Here is a 15,945-nt window from a genome sequence, read left to right on the forward strand (position 1 = left end):
GAGATCAGGAATGAGCACTCTGTGCTCTGGCAGAACAGGTCTTTGGATAGTGAGATATTTTCAGGAAAATATTGTATGAGTCCAAATCTTGCATCTCCTCATATCTAGAAAAGCAGTAAAATCATTAATGGGGACGTGTGCTCCTCGTGACTAGCAGCAAGCCTCTGTGAAAATGTGTGCCTGACTGCACATACCCCCGCGATGCTAAAATCTTATCTAATACCTCTCCCCCCACCTCTTTGGAGCAGTTTCTCAGAGCTATCTGAAATGCTGTCTCCTGGGCGATAGTCCTCATTTTGTCCCAAATAAAACTTAACTCACAACTCTCACACTGTGCTTTTTTTTTTTTTTTTCAGTCGACAACACACAGCCTATATAGTTGGAAAAAGAAAATATTTTTGGATATATATTTTATTTGACAGTGTTTTAGAATATCATACAGTAAACAAGATTTCTGTAAAAGTTAATTTATCCATAGTGGTGCGTTTCATAAAAATAGTTGCTCACTTACAGTCTTTCTGTGACTATTAATACATGTAATTATATTTATAGAGATACAGCTGTACAGGGTAAATTCACAGCTAACACTACACAGAAATATTATTTGGAATGGGGTTTAGATGATGTGCTGTCTTCACAGGTTATGGATTACAGCTGCATAAAGCAATTACTGCACAAGTAGTAGCTGTGAACTGTGCAAATTAGAATTTATGCAAGCGTAATCTCAATTTTTTTATCCTTTTGTAACACATGGAAAATAAAGGTCAGAGGATACAGTACCGGGACGTGCAGCTACACTACAGAAGCATTGTCCAAAACCAGATTCAATAAATTAATGGCAAACTATACTGGATCTGTAGTCCAGGGGAGAAAGAGAGTAATTGAGATTAAACCAAAAGTACTGTAAACTGCTACATGTGTTTGTGCTTTAGTTTATGATGACTAGGTTTCATTTTTGGAAATTGCTTTTACAGGCTGCAAGACTCTTCACTTGAGGCTTTCAACCATATTCTCCTCTTGTCAAACAACTAAACTATACCTATGCTTGATGGAAATTGAACAGCTGGTGCTCAGGATACTACAATTACAAAGAGAGGGAAAGAGTCAACCCAAGGAAGCTGTTAAACGTGACTGCCTGTGATGGGACCTGATCTCCCTGTTTTACTTATTTGACTTCAGGTGCAGGGAGGTAAGGCTTATTTGCATTTGAACTCCTGTAAAGGGCAGAATATGGGGAGGATGACACCTCATTCATTCAGGTCATATTAAAGAGGAACTGCCCTCTGAAACATTTGCCTTTTAATATGTGCAGCTACAAATAAGAATGCATGGATAAATTAACTGAAGGTAAAATTTTACAAAGAAAGATCGAAACAGCAGAGAAGAAAGGCAATCCTTAAGAGTTTTACTGGGGGATCTACCATGGATGAGGAAGATAAACAGAGAGATCTAGACAAAAAAGCAAACCAAATGGAAATAAAAGGAGAAATAATAAGACATGCTAAAAAGATCCATGTTCTTTAATGAAAAGAAATGGGTCATACTAATGATTTTTTAATATCAGAGAGAGATTCATTGTAATCTGAGAAATACAGGAGAAATACTTTGCCTCTGCTCTATCAAAGTGAAAATGAAGTAATGGAAGACAGCAAAATGAGTGAAATGTAACGTTGCTGTCAAAGAAGCTGCTAACTCTGAGACAACAGGAAGGCCTTCTCATAAAGGAACTGCAGCGTTGCCAATCTCAATTTAACAAATTGTGGTCCTTTAGTTATAAAATTCCTATTTTAGATGAAAACCAATTAAGATCTATGAGCTAAACTGCAAAATTTTGACTTACGGCAGACTGTTCCCTAGGATACAATTTTTAAAACTTTTTTTTTCCTACCACTGAAAATGCACAGAAACGTGATTACAGAAATGGCAGTAAAAATGGCATCACACCAATGAATTCACTAGATTTCTAATTCACCCTGCAGTATGCAGGGGACATTGCTGCTAAAACTGGTGATGGTGCCATAAGTGAGCCATGAAAAACGTGTCATGGGTGAACAGTTCTGAATGTTTCAAAGAAACCTTTTAACCCCTGTCTAGATATGTCCAGAACAATTTATTTACAACTCTTCAGATTAAAAGATATAATCTTGTTTCAGTTTCAGCTTGCTCCGTGCAGTTTGATTTTTAAGGCGATATTCCAGTTTGTGATTGCTCTTAACTTACTTGTCCAGTTTCTTGATATGTTTCTTGATATAAAGTTTGGATGACATCCAAATCCTTCATGCAGTGGGGGAATTTTGTTCTTTCTTGTTTTACTAAAGCTACACTGCACTCTCTGTGATGTTCTTCATGTTATTTTGGTTCTTCCGTAGCTGCCAAAGCCCCCGCAGTGGAACTGGGAGCTTTAGGATCAGTTTGGGTCTGCCGTGGATGCCATATGGACCATGCCTGTTGGACACGTGGGACTTCGTGTCGGTGCTCCCAAGCCTTGGTGCCTCGTGGATTTATGCACGTGACAGTGAAAATAAATTAAAACACCATGAGACGGAACCTAAGAAGAATGGCCTGCAGGTATTGAGGCGGGGCAGTGGGCTCATCTGTCTGCGGCCGAGGCGCCGGGTTTGAGGATGCCCGGCAGCTTGTCGGAGCCTGGCACCTTCCAGGGCCCTGGCGCAACAGCAGCCTTGCGCACAGGGGTTCCCCCCGGGGGCCGCGTGCCCTGCCTGGGCCCCGCACGTGTGCCTGCCCTGCCCTCGGCCTCCCGCACACCCCCGCCGCGGCCTGGGCCCACGCACGCAGGGGCCACTCCAGGGCCTTCGCGCCGGCCGAGCTCGGGGCCCACTGCCGCATGCAGCCCCTCCTTGCTGCTGGCCCGCGCTGCGTCCACTGCTGTGGACCCGGGTGCCCTGGCCTCTGAGGAGGGCCTGCTGGCCTCAGGCTGCCCCTGGCCACCAGGCACCTCCGCGAGCTTCGGCTGCACGGCCCGCTGCGGGCTTGCCGAAAGCTCACTCTGCTCCCCGAGGCGCTGCTTCTTCTGGCTGCCGGCTGAAAGCTCCTTTGGTTTCCTAACGTCGTGTTCCCTTTTGATATCCCAAGTTGGGTCTGGGCTTATCTGGTTGTTAGGGTCGGATGGTGGGGCTGGATGTGATGGAGAGAATGGAGAGAGGACGTCCTCGAGGGAGGCGCCTACTTCCGGCAGACCTGGGGAGGCAGCAGCGGGAGAACTCCAGGAGCTGGAATCGTCTGTGGGGCAGGAAGCACAGGCGTTAGAGCCGTGCAGCACATGCTTTTCACACTCCTGCAACCTCCCTCCACATTGGGAATGAGAGAAGGCGGCCAGGGGCCACTCCTCTCAAGGTCCCAGGCCACGGCCACCCCCGCCCTCACTGCCAGGAGGGCAGCTGACCTTATCCCTGGGGATTCTGTGTTCCCCATCCTCTTTACACCACCCCTTCCCTCTTTGAGTGTTCAGGAATGTGGTTACAAAGCTCAGGCCTAACCCATCCCTTTGCCTTGGCCCCTTCTAACTTCCTGCAGTGTCATCGGGTCTGCCAGCCCTGTGTGGATATCTGACTTGGGAGCACCTGAACCAGTGGTTCTCAAACTCAAGGATACATGTGAATCACCTGGGGCAGTTTTGAAAAGTACAGATTCCTCAGCCAAGGAACTTCTCTGCATTTTTAACAGGCACCCAGGTAATTCGGAAAATGGTTGGGGGAGTAACTTTCTCAACCATTAGGTGTCACTCAAGACATAATTCTTAGCTACCACCAGATACAGAATTTGGATACATTCATCTATAAAAAGGTTCATTATTCCATTCAGGGACAGAGGTGGTCAGCCAGAACAGGCTTGTGTGGAAGGATTGGAACCCTTTTGTGAGGTTTTGCCTGCAGGTGTTAGAAAGTTTTGCAGAAACTTTGACTTCCTGGATGGACACCCTTTAGGAGCTCTTTCCCATATTTATCTCTCTCCAACTTTCCTTTGAGGTTATATTGTCAAACTTGTGTTCCAAGATTCAAACAGGTAATATGAAGCTGCATATTAGATGTTCAAACTTTATGGTTAAAACACAAATTATTTTATTCTGCAAGAACCTGATGTTGGTTGGAGACAAGATGGCAGAGTAAAAGGACCTTGAGCTCACCTCCTCTCACAAGCATGCCAAAATCACAACTAACTGCTAAACAACCATTGATAAAAAAAGACTGGAATCTACCAGAAAAACGATATTCTGCATCCAAAGACATAAGAAGAAACCAAGAGATGGTAGGAGGGGTGCACTCGTGATATAATCAAATCCCATATGACCCAGGTGGGTGACCCACAAACTGGAGAATGATTATATCACAAAAGTTCTCCCACCAGAGAGACAGCTCTGAGCCCCATGCCAGGCTCCCCAGCCTAGAGGCCTGGCATGGGGAGGTGGAGCCCCCAGAGTATTTGTCTTTGAAGGCCAGCAGGGCTTGAGTGCAGGAGCCCCACAGTCCTGGGGGAAACGGAGACTCCACTCTTGGAGTGTGCGCACAAGGTCTTGTATGCAACAGGACGCAGGGCAAAAGGAGTAACTCCATAGGAGCTTGGGCCAGACCTACCTGCTGGTCTTGGACAGCCTCCTGCAAAGGTGGGGGGCAGCTGTGGCTCTTTCTGGGGTCATAAAAGCTGGTGATGGATACAGCAGGGACCTATGTGAACTCTGGCTGGAGGCAGAGATTTTGGGCCCTTGGCACCAAGACCTGGTCCCCCAAACAGCCTGTAGGCTCCAGCACTGGGATGCCTCAGGTCAAACAACCAACAGGGTGGGAACACAGCCCCACCCAGCAGACAGATAACAGCCACCCAAGTCCAAGAAGCGCAGAGTCCCATACAGGACTAACCCAAGGAGGAACACGCTGAGACACAAAGCAAAGAGAAAATATTAAAAGCAACAAGGGAAAAGCAAAAAATTACATACAAGGGAACCCCCCCATAAGATTATCAGTGTTTCTTCAGCAGAAACTCTGCAGGCCAGAAGGGAGTGGCAGGGCATATTTAAAGTGATGAAAGGGAAAAATCTACAACCAAGATTTCTCTACCCAGCAAGGATCTCATTCAGAGTTGATGGAGAAATTAAAAGCTTTACAGACAAGAAGACACTAAAAGAATTCAGCACCACCAAACCAGCTTTACAACAGATGCTAAAGAAACTTCTCTAAGTGGAAAAGACAAGGCCACACACAACTAGAAAAAAAAAAAGTATGAAATGGGAAGGCTCACTGATAAAGGCAGGAAATCATCCACACACAAATACGATATCAAAATCAGTAATTGTGAGATGAGGAGAGCACGAATGCAGCATACTTGAAATGCACTTGAAATTAAGAGATCAGCAACTTAAACAATCTTGTATACATACAGACTGCTATATCAAAACCTTACGGTAACCACAAACGAGTCTATAATAGATATACAGACACACAAAAGGAATCCAAAGACAACACTAAAGATAGTCATCAAATCACGAGAGCAAAACAGGAAGAAAAAAGACCTACAAAAACAAATCCAAACATTAATAAAATGGCAATTAGAACATACATATTGATAATTACCTTAAATGTAAATGGATTAAATGCTACCACCAAAAGACATAGACTGGCCGAATGGATACAAAAACAAGACATGTATATATGCTGTCTACAAGAGACCCACGTCAGACCTAGGGACACATATAGACTGAAAGTGAGGGGATGGAAAAAGATATTCCATGAAAATGGAAATCAAAAGAAAGCTGGAATAGCAATACTCGTATCAGACAAACTAAAGACTTAAAAGAGACAAGGAAGGAAACTACATAGTGATCAAGGGATCAATCCAAGAAGATATAACAATTGTAAATATATATGTGCCCAACAGAGGATCACCTCAATATATATGGCAAATGTTGAGAGACATAGGAGAAATTGACAGTAACACAGTAATAGTGGGGGATTTTAACACTCCACTTAAATCAATAGATCATCCAGACAGAAAATCAGTAAGGAAACACAGGCCTTAAATAACACATTAGACCAGATGAACATTCCATGCTAAAGGAGCAGAACATAACATTCTTCTCAAGTGCACATGCAACATTCTCCAGAGTAGATCACGTGCTGGGCCACAAAGGAAGTCTTGATAAGTTTAAGAAAACTGAAGTCAAATGAAGCATCTTTTCCAACCACAACATTATGAGTTTAGAAATTAACTTGAAGGAAAAAAAATGCACAAACACATGGAGGATAAACAATCTGCTACTAAATAACCAATGGATCACCGAAGAAATCAAAGAGGCAATCAAAAAATACCTAGACAAATGAAAATGATCCAAAACCTATGGGACACAGCAAAAACAGTTCTAGGAGGGAAGTTTACAGCAATACAGTCTTACCTCAAGAAACAAGAAAAATCTCAAACAATCTAACCTTACACCTAAAGGAACTAGAAAAAAGAACAAACAAAACCCAAAGTTAGCAGAAGGAAAAAAATCATAAACATCAGATCAGAAATAAATGAAAAAGAAATGAAGGAAACAATAACAAAGATCAATAAAACTCAAAGCTGGTTCTTTGAAAAGATAAAAATTGATAAACCTTTAGCCAGACTCATCAAGGAAAAGGTTAGGACCCAAATAAAATTAGAAATGAAAATGGAGAAGTTACAACAGACACCACAGAAATACAAAGGCATCCTAAGAGACTACTACAAGCAACTATATGCCAATAAAATGGACAACCTGGAAGAAATGGACAAATTCTTAGAAAGGTACACTCTCCCAAGACTGAACCAGGAAGAAATAGAAAATATGAACAGACCGATTTCAAGTACTGAAATTGAATCTGTGATTAAAGAACTCCCAACAAACAAAAGTCCAGGACCAGATGGCTACACAGGCGAATTCTACCAAACATGTGGAGAAGAGGTAACTTACACCTATCCTTCTGAAACTATTTCAAAGAACTGCAGAGGAAGGAACACTTCCAAACCCATTCTATGAGGCAACCATCACCCTAATACCAAAATCAGACAAAGATTCCATCAGAAAAAGAAAATCATAGGCCAATATCACTGATGAGCATAGACATAAAAATCCTCAACAAAATCCACAAACTGAATTCAACAACACATTAAAAGGATCATACACCATGATCAAGTGGGATTTATCCCAGGGATACAAGGATTTTTCAATACCCACGAATCAATCAGTGTGATACACCACATTAACAAATTGAAGAAAAAAAACCAGATGATCATCTCAACCGATGAAGAAAAAGCTTTTGGTAAAATGCAACATCCATTTATGATTAAAAAACTCTCCGGGCTTCCCCAGTGGTGTAGTGGTTGAGAGTCCGCCTGCCGATGCAGGGGACGCGGGTTCGTGCCCCGGTCCGGGAGGATCCCACATGCTGCGTAGCGGCTGGGCCCATGAGCCATGGCCACTGAGCCTGTGCTCCGCAACGGGAGAGGCCACAACAGTGAGAGGCCTGCGTACCACAAAAAACAAAACAAAACAAACAAAAAAAACTCTCCAGAAACTGGGCATAGAGGGAACCTACCTCAACATAATAAAGGCCATTTATGACAGACACACAGCAAACATCATTCTCAATGGTGAAAAACTGAAAGCATTTCCTGTAAGATCAGGAACAAGACAAGGATGTCCACTCTCACCACTTTTATTCAACATAGTTTTACAAGTCCTAGCCACAGCTATCAGAGAAGAAAAAGAAATAAAGGGGATCCAAACTGGAAAAAAGGGAGTAAAACTGTCACTGTTTGCAGATGACATGATACTATAATACCTAGAAAATCCTAAAGATGCTACCAGAAAACTACTAGAGCTCATCAATGTATTTGGTAAAGTTGCAAGATACAAAATTAATACACAGAAATCTGTTGCATTTCTATGCATTAACAATGAAAGATAAGAAAGAGAAACTAAGGAAACAATCCCACTTACCATTTCATCAAAAAGAATAAAATACCTAGGAATAAACCTGAGGAGGCAAAAGACCTGTACTCTGAAATCTATAAGACACTGATGAAAGAAATTGAAGATGACCCAAACAGATGGAAAGATACACCGTGTTCTTGGATTGGAAGAATCAACATTGTCCAAATGACTATACTGCCCAAGGCAATCTACAGATTCAGTGCAATCCCTATCAAATTAGCAATGGTATTTTTCACAGAACTAGAACAAAAAAATTTTAAAGTTGTATGAAAACACAAAAGAGCCCAAACATTCAAAGCAATCTTGAGGAAAAAAAAAAAAAAGAGCTGGAGGAATCAGGCTCTCTGACTTCAGACTAAACTACAAAGCTACAGTAGTCAAAACAGTATGATACTGGCACAAAAACAGACATATAGGTCAATGGAACAGGATAGAAAGCCCAGAAATAAACCCATGCACCTATCATCAATTAATCTATGACAAAGGAGGCAAGAATATACAATGGAGAAAAGACAGTCTCTTCAATAAGTGGTGCTGGGAAAACTGGTCAGCTACATGTATTGGGTTGGTCAAAATGTATGTTCGGGTTCTTCCATAATCTTACAGAATTATTACCTAATTAGTTACCTAATTAGCCTCACAGAAAAACCCAAATGAACTTCTTAGCCATCCCAATAAAAGAATGAAATTAGAACATTCTCTAACACCATACACAAAAATAAATTCAAAATGGATTAAAGACCTAAATGTAAGAGTGGATACTATAAAACTTCTAGATGAAGACATAGGCAGGACACTCTTCAACATAAGTCGTGACACTATCTTTTTGGATCTGTCTCCTAGAGTAATGGAAATAAAAACAAAAATAAACAAATGGGACCTAATGAAACGTAAAAGCTTTTGCATAGCAAAGGAAACTATAAACAAAACAAAAAGACTACCTATGGAATGGGAGAAAACATTTGAAATGAAGCAACCAACAAAGGATTAATTTCCAAAATATACAAACAGCTCATAAGTTCAATATTAAAAAACCAAACAACCCAATCAAAAAATGGGCAAAATATCTAAATAGACATTTCTCCAAAGAAGACATACAGATGGCCAATAGGCACATGAAAAGATGCTCAACATCACTATTAGAGAAACGCAGATCAAAACTACAATGCAGGGATCACCTCACGCTGGTCAGAATGGCCATCATCTAAAAGTCTACAAGCAATAAATGCTGGAGAGGGTGTGGAGAAAAGGGAATCCTCCTACACTGTTGGTGGGAATGTAAATTCGTACAGCCACTATGGAGAAGAGTATGGAGGTTCCATTGAAAAAACTAAAAATAGAGTTACCATATCATCCAGCAGTCCCACTCCTAGGCGAATATCCAGAGAAAACCATAATTCCAAAAGATACATGCACCCCAATGGTCATTGCAGCACTATTTACAATAGCCAAGGCATGGAAACAACGTAAGCGTCCATCATCAGATGAAAGGATGAAGAAGATGTGGTGTATATGGAATATTACTCAGCCATTAAACAAAGAAATGTTATCTGCAGCAAATGGATGGACCTAGAGATTATTATACTAAGTCAGACAGAGAAAGATAAATATGTCGATTATATGTGGAATCTAAAAAAAACAATAAAAAAGATACAAATGAGCTCATTTTCTAAACAGAAAGAGATTCACAGACATAAAAAACAAACTTATGGTTACCACAGGTAAAAGGGGAGTGAGGGGAGAGATAAATTAGAAGGTTGGGATTAATATATACACTCTACTATATATAAAATAGAAAACAAGGACCTACTGTGTAGCATAGGGAACTATACTCAATGTTTTGTGATGGCCTACAGAGGAAGAGAATCTGAAGAATATATATATGTATGTAGAACCGAACCACTGTGCTGTATACCTGAAATTAACATGATATTGTAAATCAACTATACTTCAATTAAAAAAATGAAAATGCTTCAATAAAAAAGTTTAATAAAAAATTAAATAAGAACATTCATTATTGTCTTGTCTTTTAAGAAATCATTGTTCTTAATTCTCTTTAGTAGTTCTGACATTATACTAGGCCTGATACTAAGCTAGATGACTCTTTCTAGGAAGCCTAGTTTCAACGTTTATTTGGGATTTAAGATCTCTCTAAGAAAGGATTTCAGACAACTTACAACAAAACACATACAAATTAGAATGATAAAAACGAGAAACTGTTGGGGTTTTTTTTGTTTTTTAAGCAACCACCAGTCAGAAGCCAAGTAGGAGGAGGAGAGATATGTGAGGAATCTGAGAGGAGTTTAGTTACTACTCTGAGCACTAACGTTGCCACTGAGGTTCTGGCCACTAAAGCAAAATTAAAGCAGAGAAATCCAATCTAGTGATCCCTTAATATTTATAAGGACTATGTCCCAAGGCCTTTGGAAATCCTCAAACTTTGGCATATCACTCTAGAGTGCAGTTGTTTTCCATAGAACTGCTGTATGGCCATGAGTGAAGAACAGACGCCACATTGATATCTGAATGCCACGTGGCAGCGAGGCTCTCTCACTAGCTAAGAGATTCAGTCCTACACACAGCATGTGATTCAAATTCCTGCCCCTATGACATGTGTTAGAAACTCGGTCTATGAATGTTAAGGGTCTACTTTGTTTAAAAGTAGAGGATTCTTACCTGTTACCCTTGACGCCAATTTATAAAGAGATAAGGAGAGGAAGAGGGCAGATAGTTCCAGTATTCTGGCCACACAGAGAATATCAGATACTAAAAAAGTTTCTCCTTTGCTGTGAAATTTGAATGGAGTATTTAGTGCACAATGTTCTCTTCCTTCTTTCCATTATCAGGTTCACTTAGTGAAAAATCCTAGAAAAGCATCAGGAGACCTGGAACTTACTCCTGCCTTTGGCATTTACCACTCGATCTCTCTAAGCCTCAATTTCTCCCTTTATAAGGTAGAGATAGAATGTTTACCCACAGAGGTGAGGCATGCACTTCCAAAGGGAAAAGCACCTTGCAACGGGAGAGTTATGATGATTTTTCACGCATAGTTGAGCCAGGTTTTTCTTCTGTGCCTCAGTGGCTGTCTACTAATGGTCTGGCCATATGAACTAGCATACATGCAGGTGAAGTTTTGAATAAGTGCAGTGAAGCAGCCATTCCCATATGCTATGATTCCAAGTGTGGTTTTGCTCTATCTCAGGTATCCTTGGTTACCTCCAGGAGTATTCTGAAATCTTCAAATGCAGATGTTTTCAGTGAAAACTCAAGCATGTTCTGCTTCTGCCTGGGTTAGAGCTTTAAAATGAAATAAATGCTAGAAGGTGGCAACTCCACCCATATAGGAAGATACTGCCTGAAAGGGTTAAAAGAAGTCTTCAAAAGGCCTCTGTAGAGGCCTTTTGCACTGATAACCTCTGACTTGCACCAGGCTAATAATATTTCACATTTTAAAAGCTCTTTTCCCCCACCATGATGTCACACATGGCAGACACAAGTAGCTGGCCTCAAATCCCTTCTGAGATATAGGGAAGTCGATATTATTCACACCATTTTCTGAAGGAGGACTCGACGCAGAGAGGTTAAGTAACTTGACCAAGATTACAAAATGGATCGGCCAGGAGTAAAATGCTGGGTTTCCTGACTCTTTTTATTGAGAAAATTGTCCTAAGATGTCACCTTGCAAATAGGATCTAAGCAGTGAAATGGACAGGCTCAGTGGCCTCTGAGGAGGCCAACAGGAACTAGATCCCAGCACTGATCAGAGTATTTAGCATTTATTTGTGAACGTCTTACTTATAACGATAAACCAGAAGGTGAAATTATTCAAAATACAAAAGAATCCCTTTTATTATAAACAAATTTTGCAAGCGTTTGTTTGTAGGTCATTAAATAATTAGTGGGAGAAACTGAAAGTTAAAATGTTTCAAGCCACTACTGATTAAGAATATTAGTCTAAAATTAAAATGAACTAGATCCTAAAGTGATCTCAAGATGGACATTTATATATGTGGTTCCACAGTTTTCAGTTTTCTGGGCACGAATTCTCCAGTTCACTACGAGACACGTGGGGTCCGCAGCAGGCACGAGCCTGCAAAGCTCCTTGAAGCGCCAAGGGCAGCCCTCACCTTTCACCTGCCTATCTAGGTGACGTGGACTGTGGGGGCCGGGGGGAGGTCTTCTGTAACATTTCAAACTAGTTTTCATGGAATCCTGACACACAGTAACCAGAAGGATTGACCACGTTCAGTTCTGGTTCCCTGAAACCTTATTCTGGCCATCGCCCCCGCCCCCGCCCCCCTTTTTTTTTTTCTTGAATCTGGCCTGGCCACTGGCTAAAGCATGGGATCATGTTCACTTCAGAGTCCTTGCCTAGGAGGACGAGCTTCACACATCCTTCCTGTTGGAGATGTTCTAACTAGAATTAGAAATAACAGAGACGCATCCTCGAAAGACATAATGGGCCATATGTGCCTGCTGTGATTTCTGGAGCCTCTCTGTCCAAAAAACATCCCCGGGCCCAATGGCTGCAATCAGGAAAAAGCTTTTTATTCCAAGTTGGCGTCTTCCACCTGCCCTCTCTCATCCTCACTGAGTGGAACTGTTCTCTTCAAGGTCACCCATGATCTTTCTGCTGTCAAATCCAGAGGACACCTCGTGGTATCACCTAGATGCTTCATCCCACCGCATTTCTCACAGCTGACTGCTCCCAGAAATGAGCTGGACTCCAGACTTCTGTGACACGCCTTTCTCCTGCTCTTTTTCTCACCCCTCTGGCTGGTCCTTCTCAGTTTACGTTATAGATTACTCTTCTTTTGCCTGGCCTCTAACTGTTGGCATTCTTCACAGTCTCTCCCAAGTGTTCTCATCTACTTATGGTGCTTTTATACAACTACTCCCAAATGCTTCTGCTGAGCTCTGTGCTATGGGCTCTGTACTGATACATCCATCTGCCTACTTGGTATCTCTGCTCAGACCATTCATTGGCATCTTCAATTTAACAAGCCCCCAAAGCAAATCTTTTCTTCCCAAGTCCATTCTGCACTCTTTCCTTATTTTTCCCATCTTGGTGAATGGCACAACCATCACTTGGAGTCATCTTTGATTCCTTTCTCTCTCTCCCCTCACAAATACAGTCCACCTGCAAGCCTTATCAGTCTCATTTTCAAATATGCATGGACTCTGTCAACTCACGTTCCCCTTCACTTTCACCATGCTAGTTCAAGATACAGGGCAGTCTTGGAAGAATGCAACCCATGTGGGCCACCTGAGATAATCACACTTAAAAGAAGGCCACAGCGTGGACATATTTTGTAAACCCTTGGGGATACTGGTAAAAAAAGGAAATTCAAATCTGAATTTCCATGTTGTTCAGACAGAAGTTAAGTGCAGTATATCGTAAGCCACATATCCTCCCCTGAGTTCGGAGCCCAGGACAGCTAACCTAGTTACGACACCCAAACTCTTGTTTCTCATGTGGTCTCCCACCATTTAATCCACTCTTCTCTTTACCACTCTTGCCTGCCTCTGGCGGTTCTCCATGCAGCATCCACAAGAATCTCCTTGAGACATAAATTCGATCATGCCATTCCTTTGCTTAAAACTTTTGGTGGATTCTCACCGCTCTTAGAGTAAAATCCAAAATGATCAACATGACCCACAAAAGCCTGCATGATCTGGCCCCTGCCAGCCTCCCGAGCTTTATGACCGTCTCCTGTTCCCCATCCACACTGGTCTTGGTGCAGTTACTCAAAGGACAAGCTCATTCTCTACTGTGGGACGTACATCACTGCTGACTCCTCTGCCCAGAAGGTTCTCCCCACGGCGGTTCACATGGTGGGTTCTTTTTCATTTTTTAGGACTCTTAAGTATCACCCCAGAGAACCCCAACCCACAGTAGGATACTCTGCTCTCAAGAGCATCTTGTCTCTATCTCCTCATAGTGCTTATAATTTGGAATTACACAGTTGCCTCCTCATTCGATTCACATCAGTCTCAACTAGTAGATTGTAAGTTTCATGAGGGTAGTGACCATACTGGTCTTGTTTATCACAGTGGACTTAATACCTAGCATAGTGGTTGACACAATAATACGTGCTCAGTGTATATTTGATGAACAAATAAATCTATTTCACAAATAGAAATGGAAGATTTGAAACCAAATGCCTTCAGAGGGTGGATGGTGGTGAAATGATAATGCCTATTTGAAGTGGGAGAGGAAAGAAAGAAGTCTGGGCGAGGAGAGCAGGAGGAGGACTCCAGTGACAGTAAGTACATTGGGAAGAGTTTTCAGCTTTCACTGGTGGCACCTGGGATGCAGTAAAGTGAAGTTCCAGATGCAAGTCCATCTGACTTAACAGATGTTCTTTCCCTTTGTAATCTTATCAGCCATGATGACATAATGACTTTGCTTAAAGGAGCTTCGTCCCGGGGCAATCATGAATCAACATTCCAGTGAATGTTCCGATAGACAGATGTTCCGATATATAGATACAGAACCTATATACCTTATGTGCCATTGGGGGAGAGGCAAATCCCTTTCCCAAGTTAGGATCAAGTTTATTCCCCTTGCTATTATCAGCACTAGGCAGTTTGGATCTCTCCTCGAAAACAGACCAATTAATACATAATTACAAATTACATGTCATTAGTATATCTGTACACACATTACACACAAACACACACACCACTATCTCTGAGTTAAAAGATATACGACCTCTTAAATTATCTCATAGGAACTTGGCAATACTGAAAAATAAAAATGCTCTCTTTCACTTCATATGCCCGAGATTTAAAAAAAAACCTTGCCTACTGTGCTTCAACAGCTTGTTTATTTTATGGAATATAACCCGAGTGACAATACCAGAGAGGTGACCCACTAGGAGTAAACTACTTACTGCGGTAAATAAGTATCTGCATTATTGGTTTTCCCGTCTGGCTCTTATGGCAGCAAAAATTTGTACAGGAGGGCAAAATGTAACTCAAATCAAGGAAGAGTTCACTTTATCCTATGCTGAAGGGTAAGGGAGACCCCTTGGAAGGAAGCCAGGGATTGCTGCAGGGAAAGAGGGCCTGTCTCCTGCCCCACACCTCACCTGAGAGCCTTAGGGCTTCCAGCTTCGGCTAACTGGTCCCCCAAACCCTGGAAAAGCGTTCCTGCACTTCTCTCCTCTCAATTAGGGCTGGGGCCTGGAGCCTAGTGGTTGCCTTTTGGATTAGTGTGTTCAGAAAAGTAATAATACTGTTACCACCACTGGAATGACTAATACTGACAACACTTAACTTGGACTGAGGTGTTTCCTAGGTGCCAGGCACTCTTCTAAACCCTTGAAATGTATTTACCCACCTGTAAACGTGCACATTTTACAGATGGGGAAACTGAGGCACAAAGAGTTTAAGTACCTTGTTCAAGGCTACATAGCTGGGAGGTAATGGAGCAGGGCTGCTGAATGATTTTCTGAATTGGGTGAGGTTCTACAAGCTCAGCTGAAACACTGTCAGTAGACTCCTTTGCTATCGACTATTCTGATTGAGAAATGGGGCTCATCTCTTCTAGGGCTGTATGACAGAAACTCCCATCAAAGGCACTGTCAGAGGTAGATCCATCATTATTCCAAATGGAGACTCTGAAATGCCATTTGTGTTTGAACCTTGGATATAGAAGGACAGTTACCATAGTTAGGGTGTTGATTTGTGGAAATGCTGGGCATATAGGCTGGAATCAGAGAATGATGAAATTAGATTTCTTAAGGATGGGGACAATACTATGTACTTTAAAAATGTCCCTCACACTGTCACACCTTGAAGCTGAACTGAATTGAAAATACTCATACTACAATGGGAAGAAGTCTCTTCTCAAGTGGTGTTGGAAAAGTTGGATGGCCGCATGTAAATTAATGAAGTTAGAGCACACCCTCACATCATACACAAAAATAAACTCAAAATGGCTTAAAGACTTAAATATAAGACATGACATCATA

The 15,945-nt window shown here is 41.8% G+C and overlaps 1 protein-coding gene across 2 annotated transcripts in view; it reads right to left on the reverse strand.

The window, feature by feature from the left end:
- Positions 1 to 2,590: 2,590 nt before the first annotated feature.
- The window catches only part of MAGI2 (membrane associated guanylate kinase, WW and PDZ domain containing 2), a 1,334,711-nt gene continuing 1,321,356 nt past the window's right edge, over positions 2,591 to 15,945 (reverse strand). For both annotated transcript variants that reach the window (XM_065884282.1, XM_065884281.1), the window contains one exon: positions 2,591 to 3,240. In XM_065884282.1, coding sequence (XP_065740354.1) covers positions 2,591 to 3,240 — 650 coding nt within the window. The remainder of the gene's footprint in view (positions 3,241 to 15,945) is intronic.

This window comes from Phocoena phocoena, chromosome 9, assembly GCF_963924675.1.
Source record: "Phocoena phocoena chromosome 9, mPhoPho1.1, whole genome shotgun sequence".
NCBI lineage: Eukaryota > Metazoa > Chordata > Mammalia > Artiodactyla > Phocoenidae > Phocoena > Phocoena phocoena.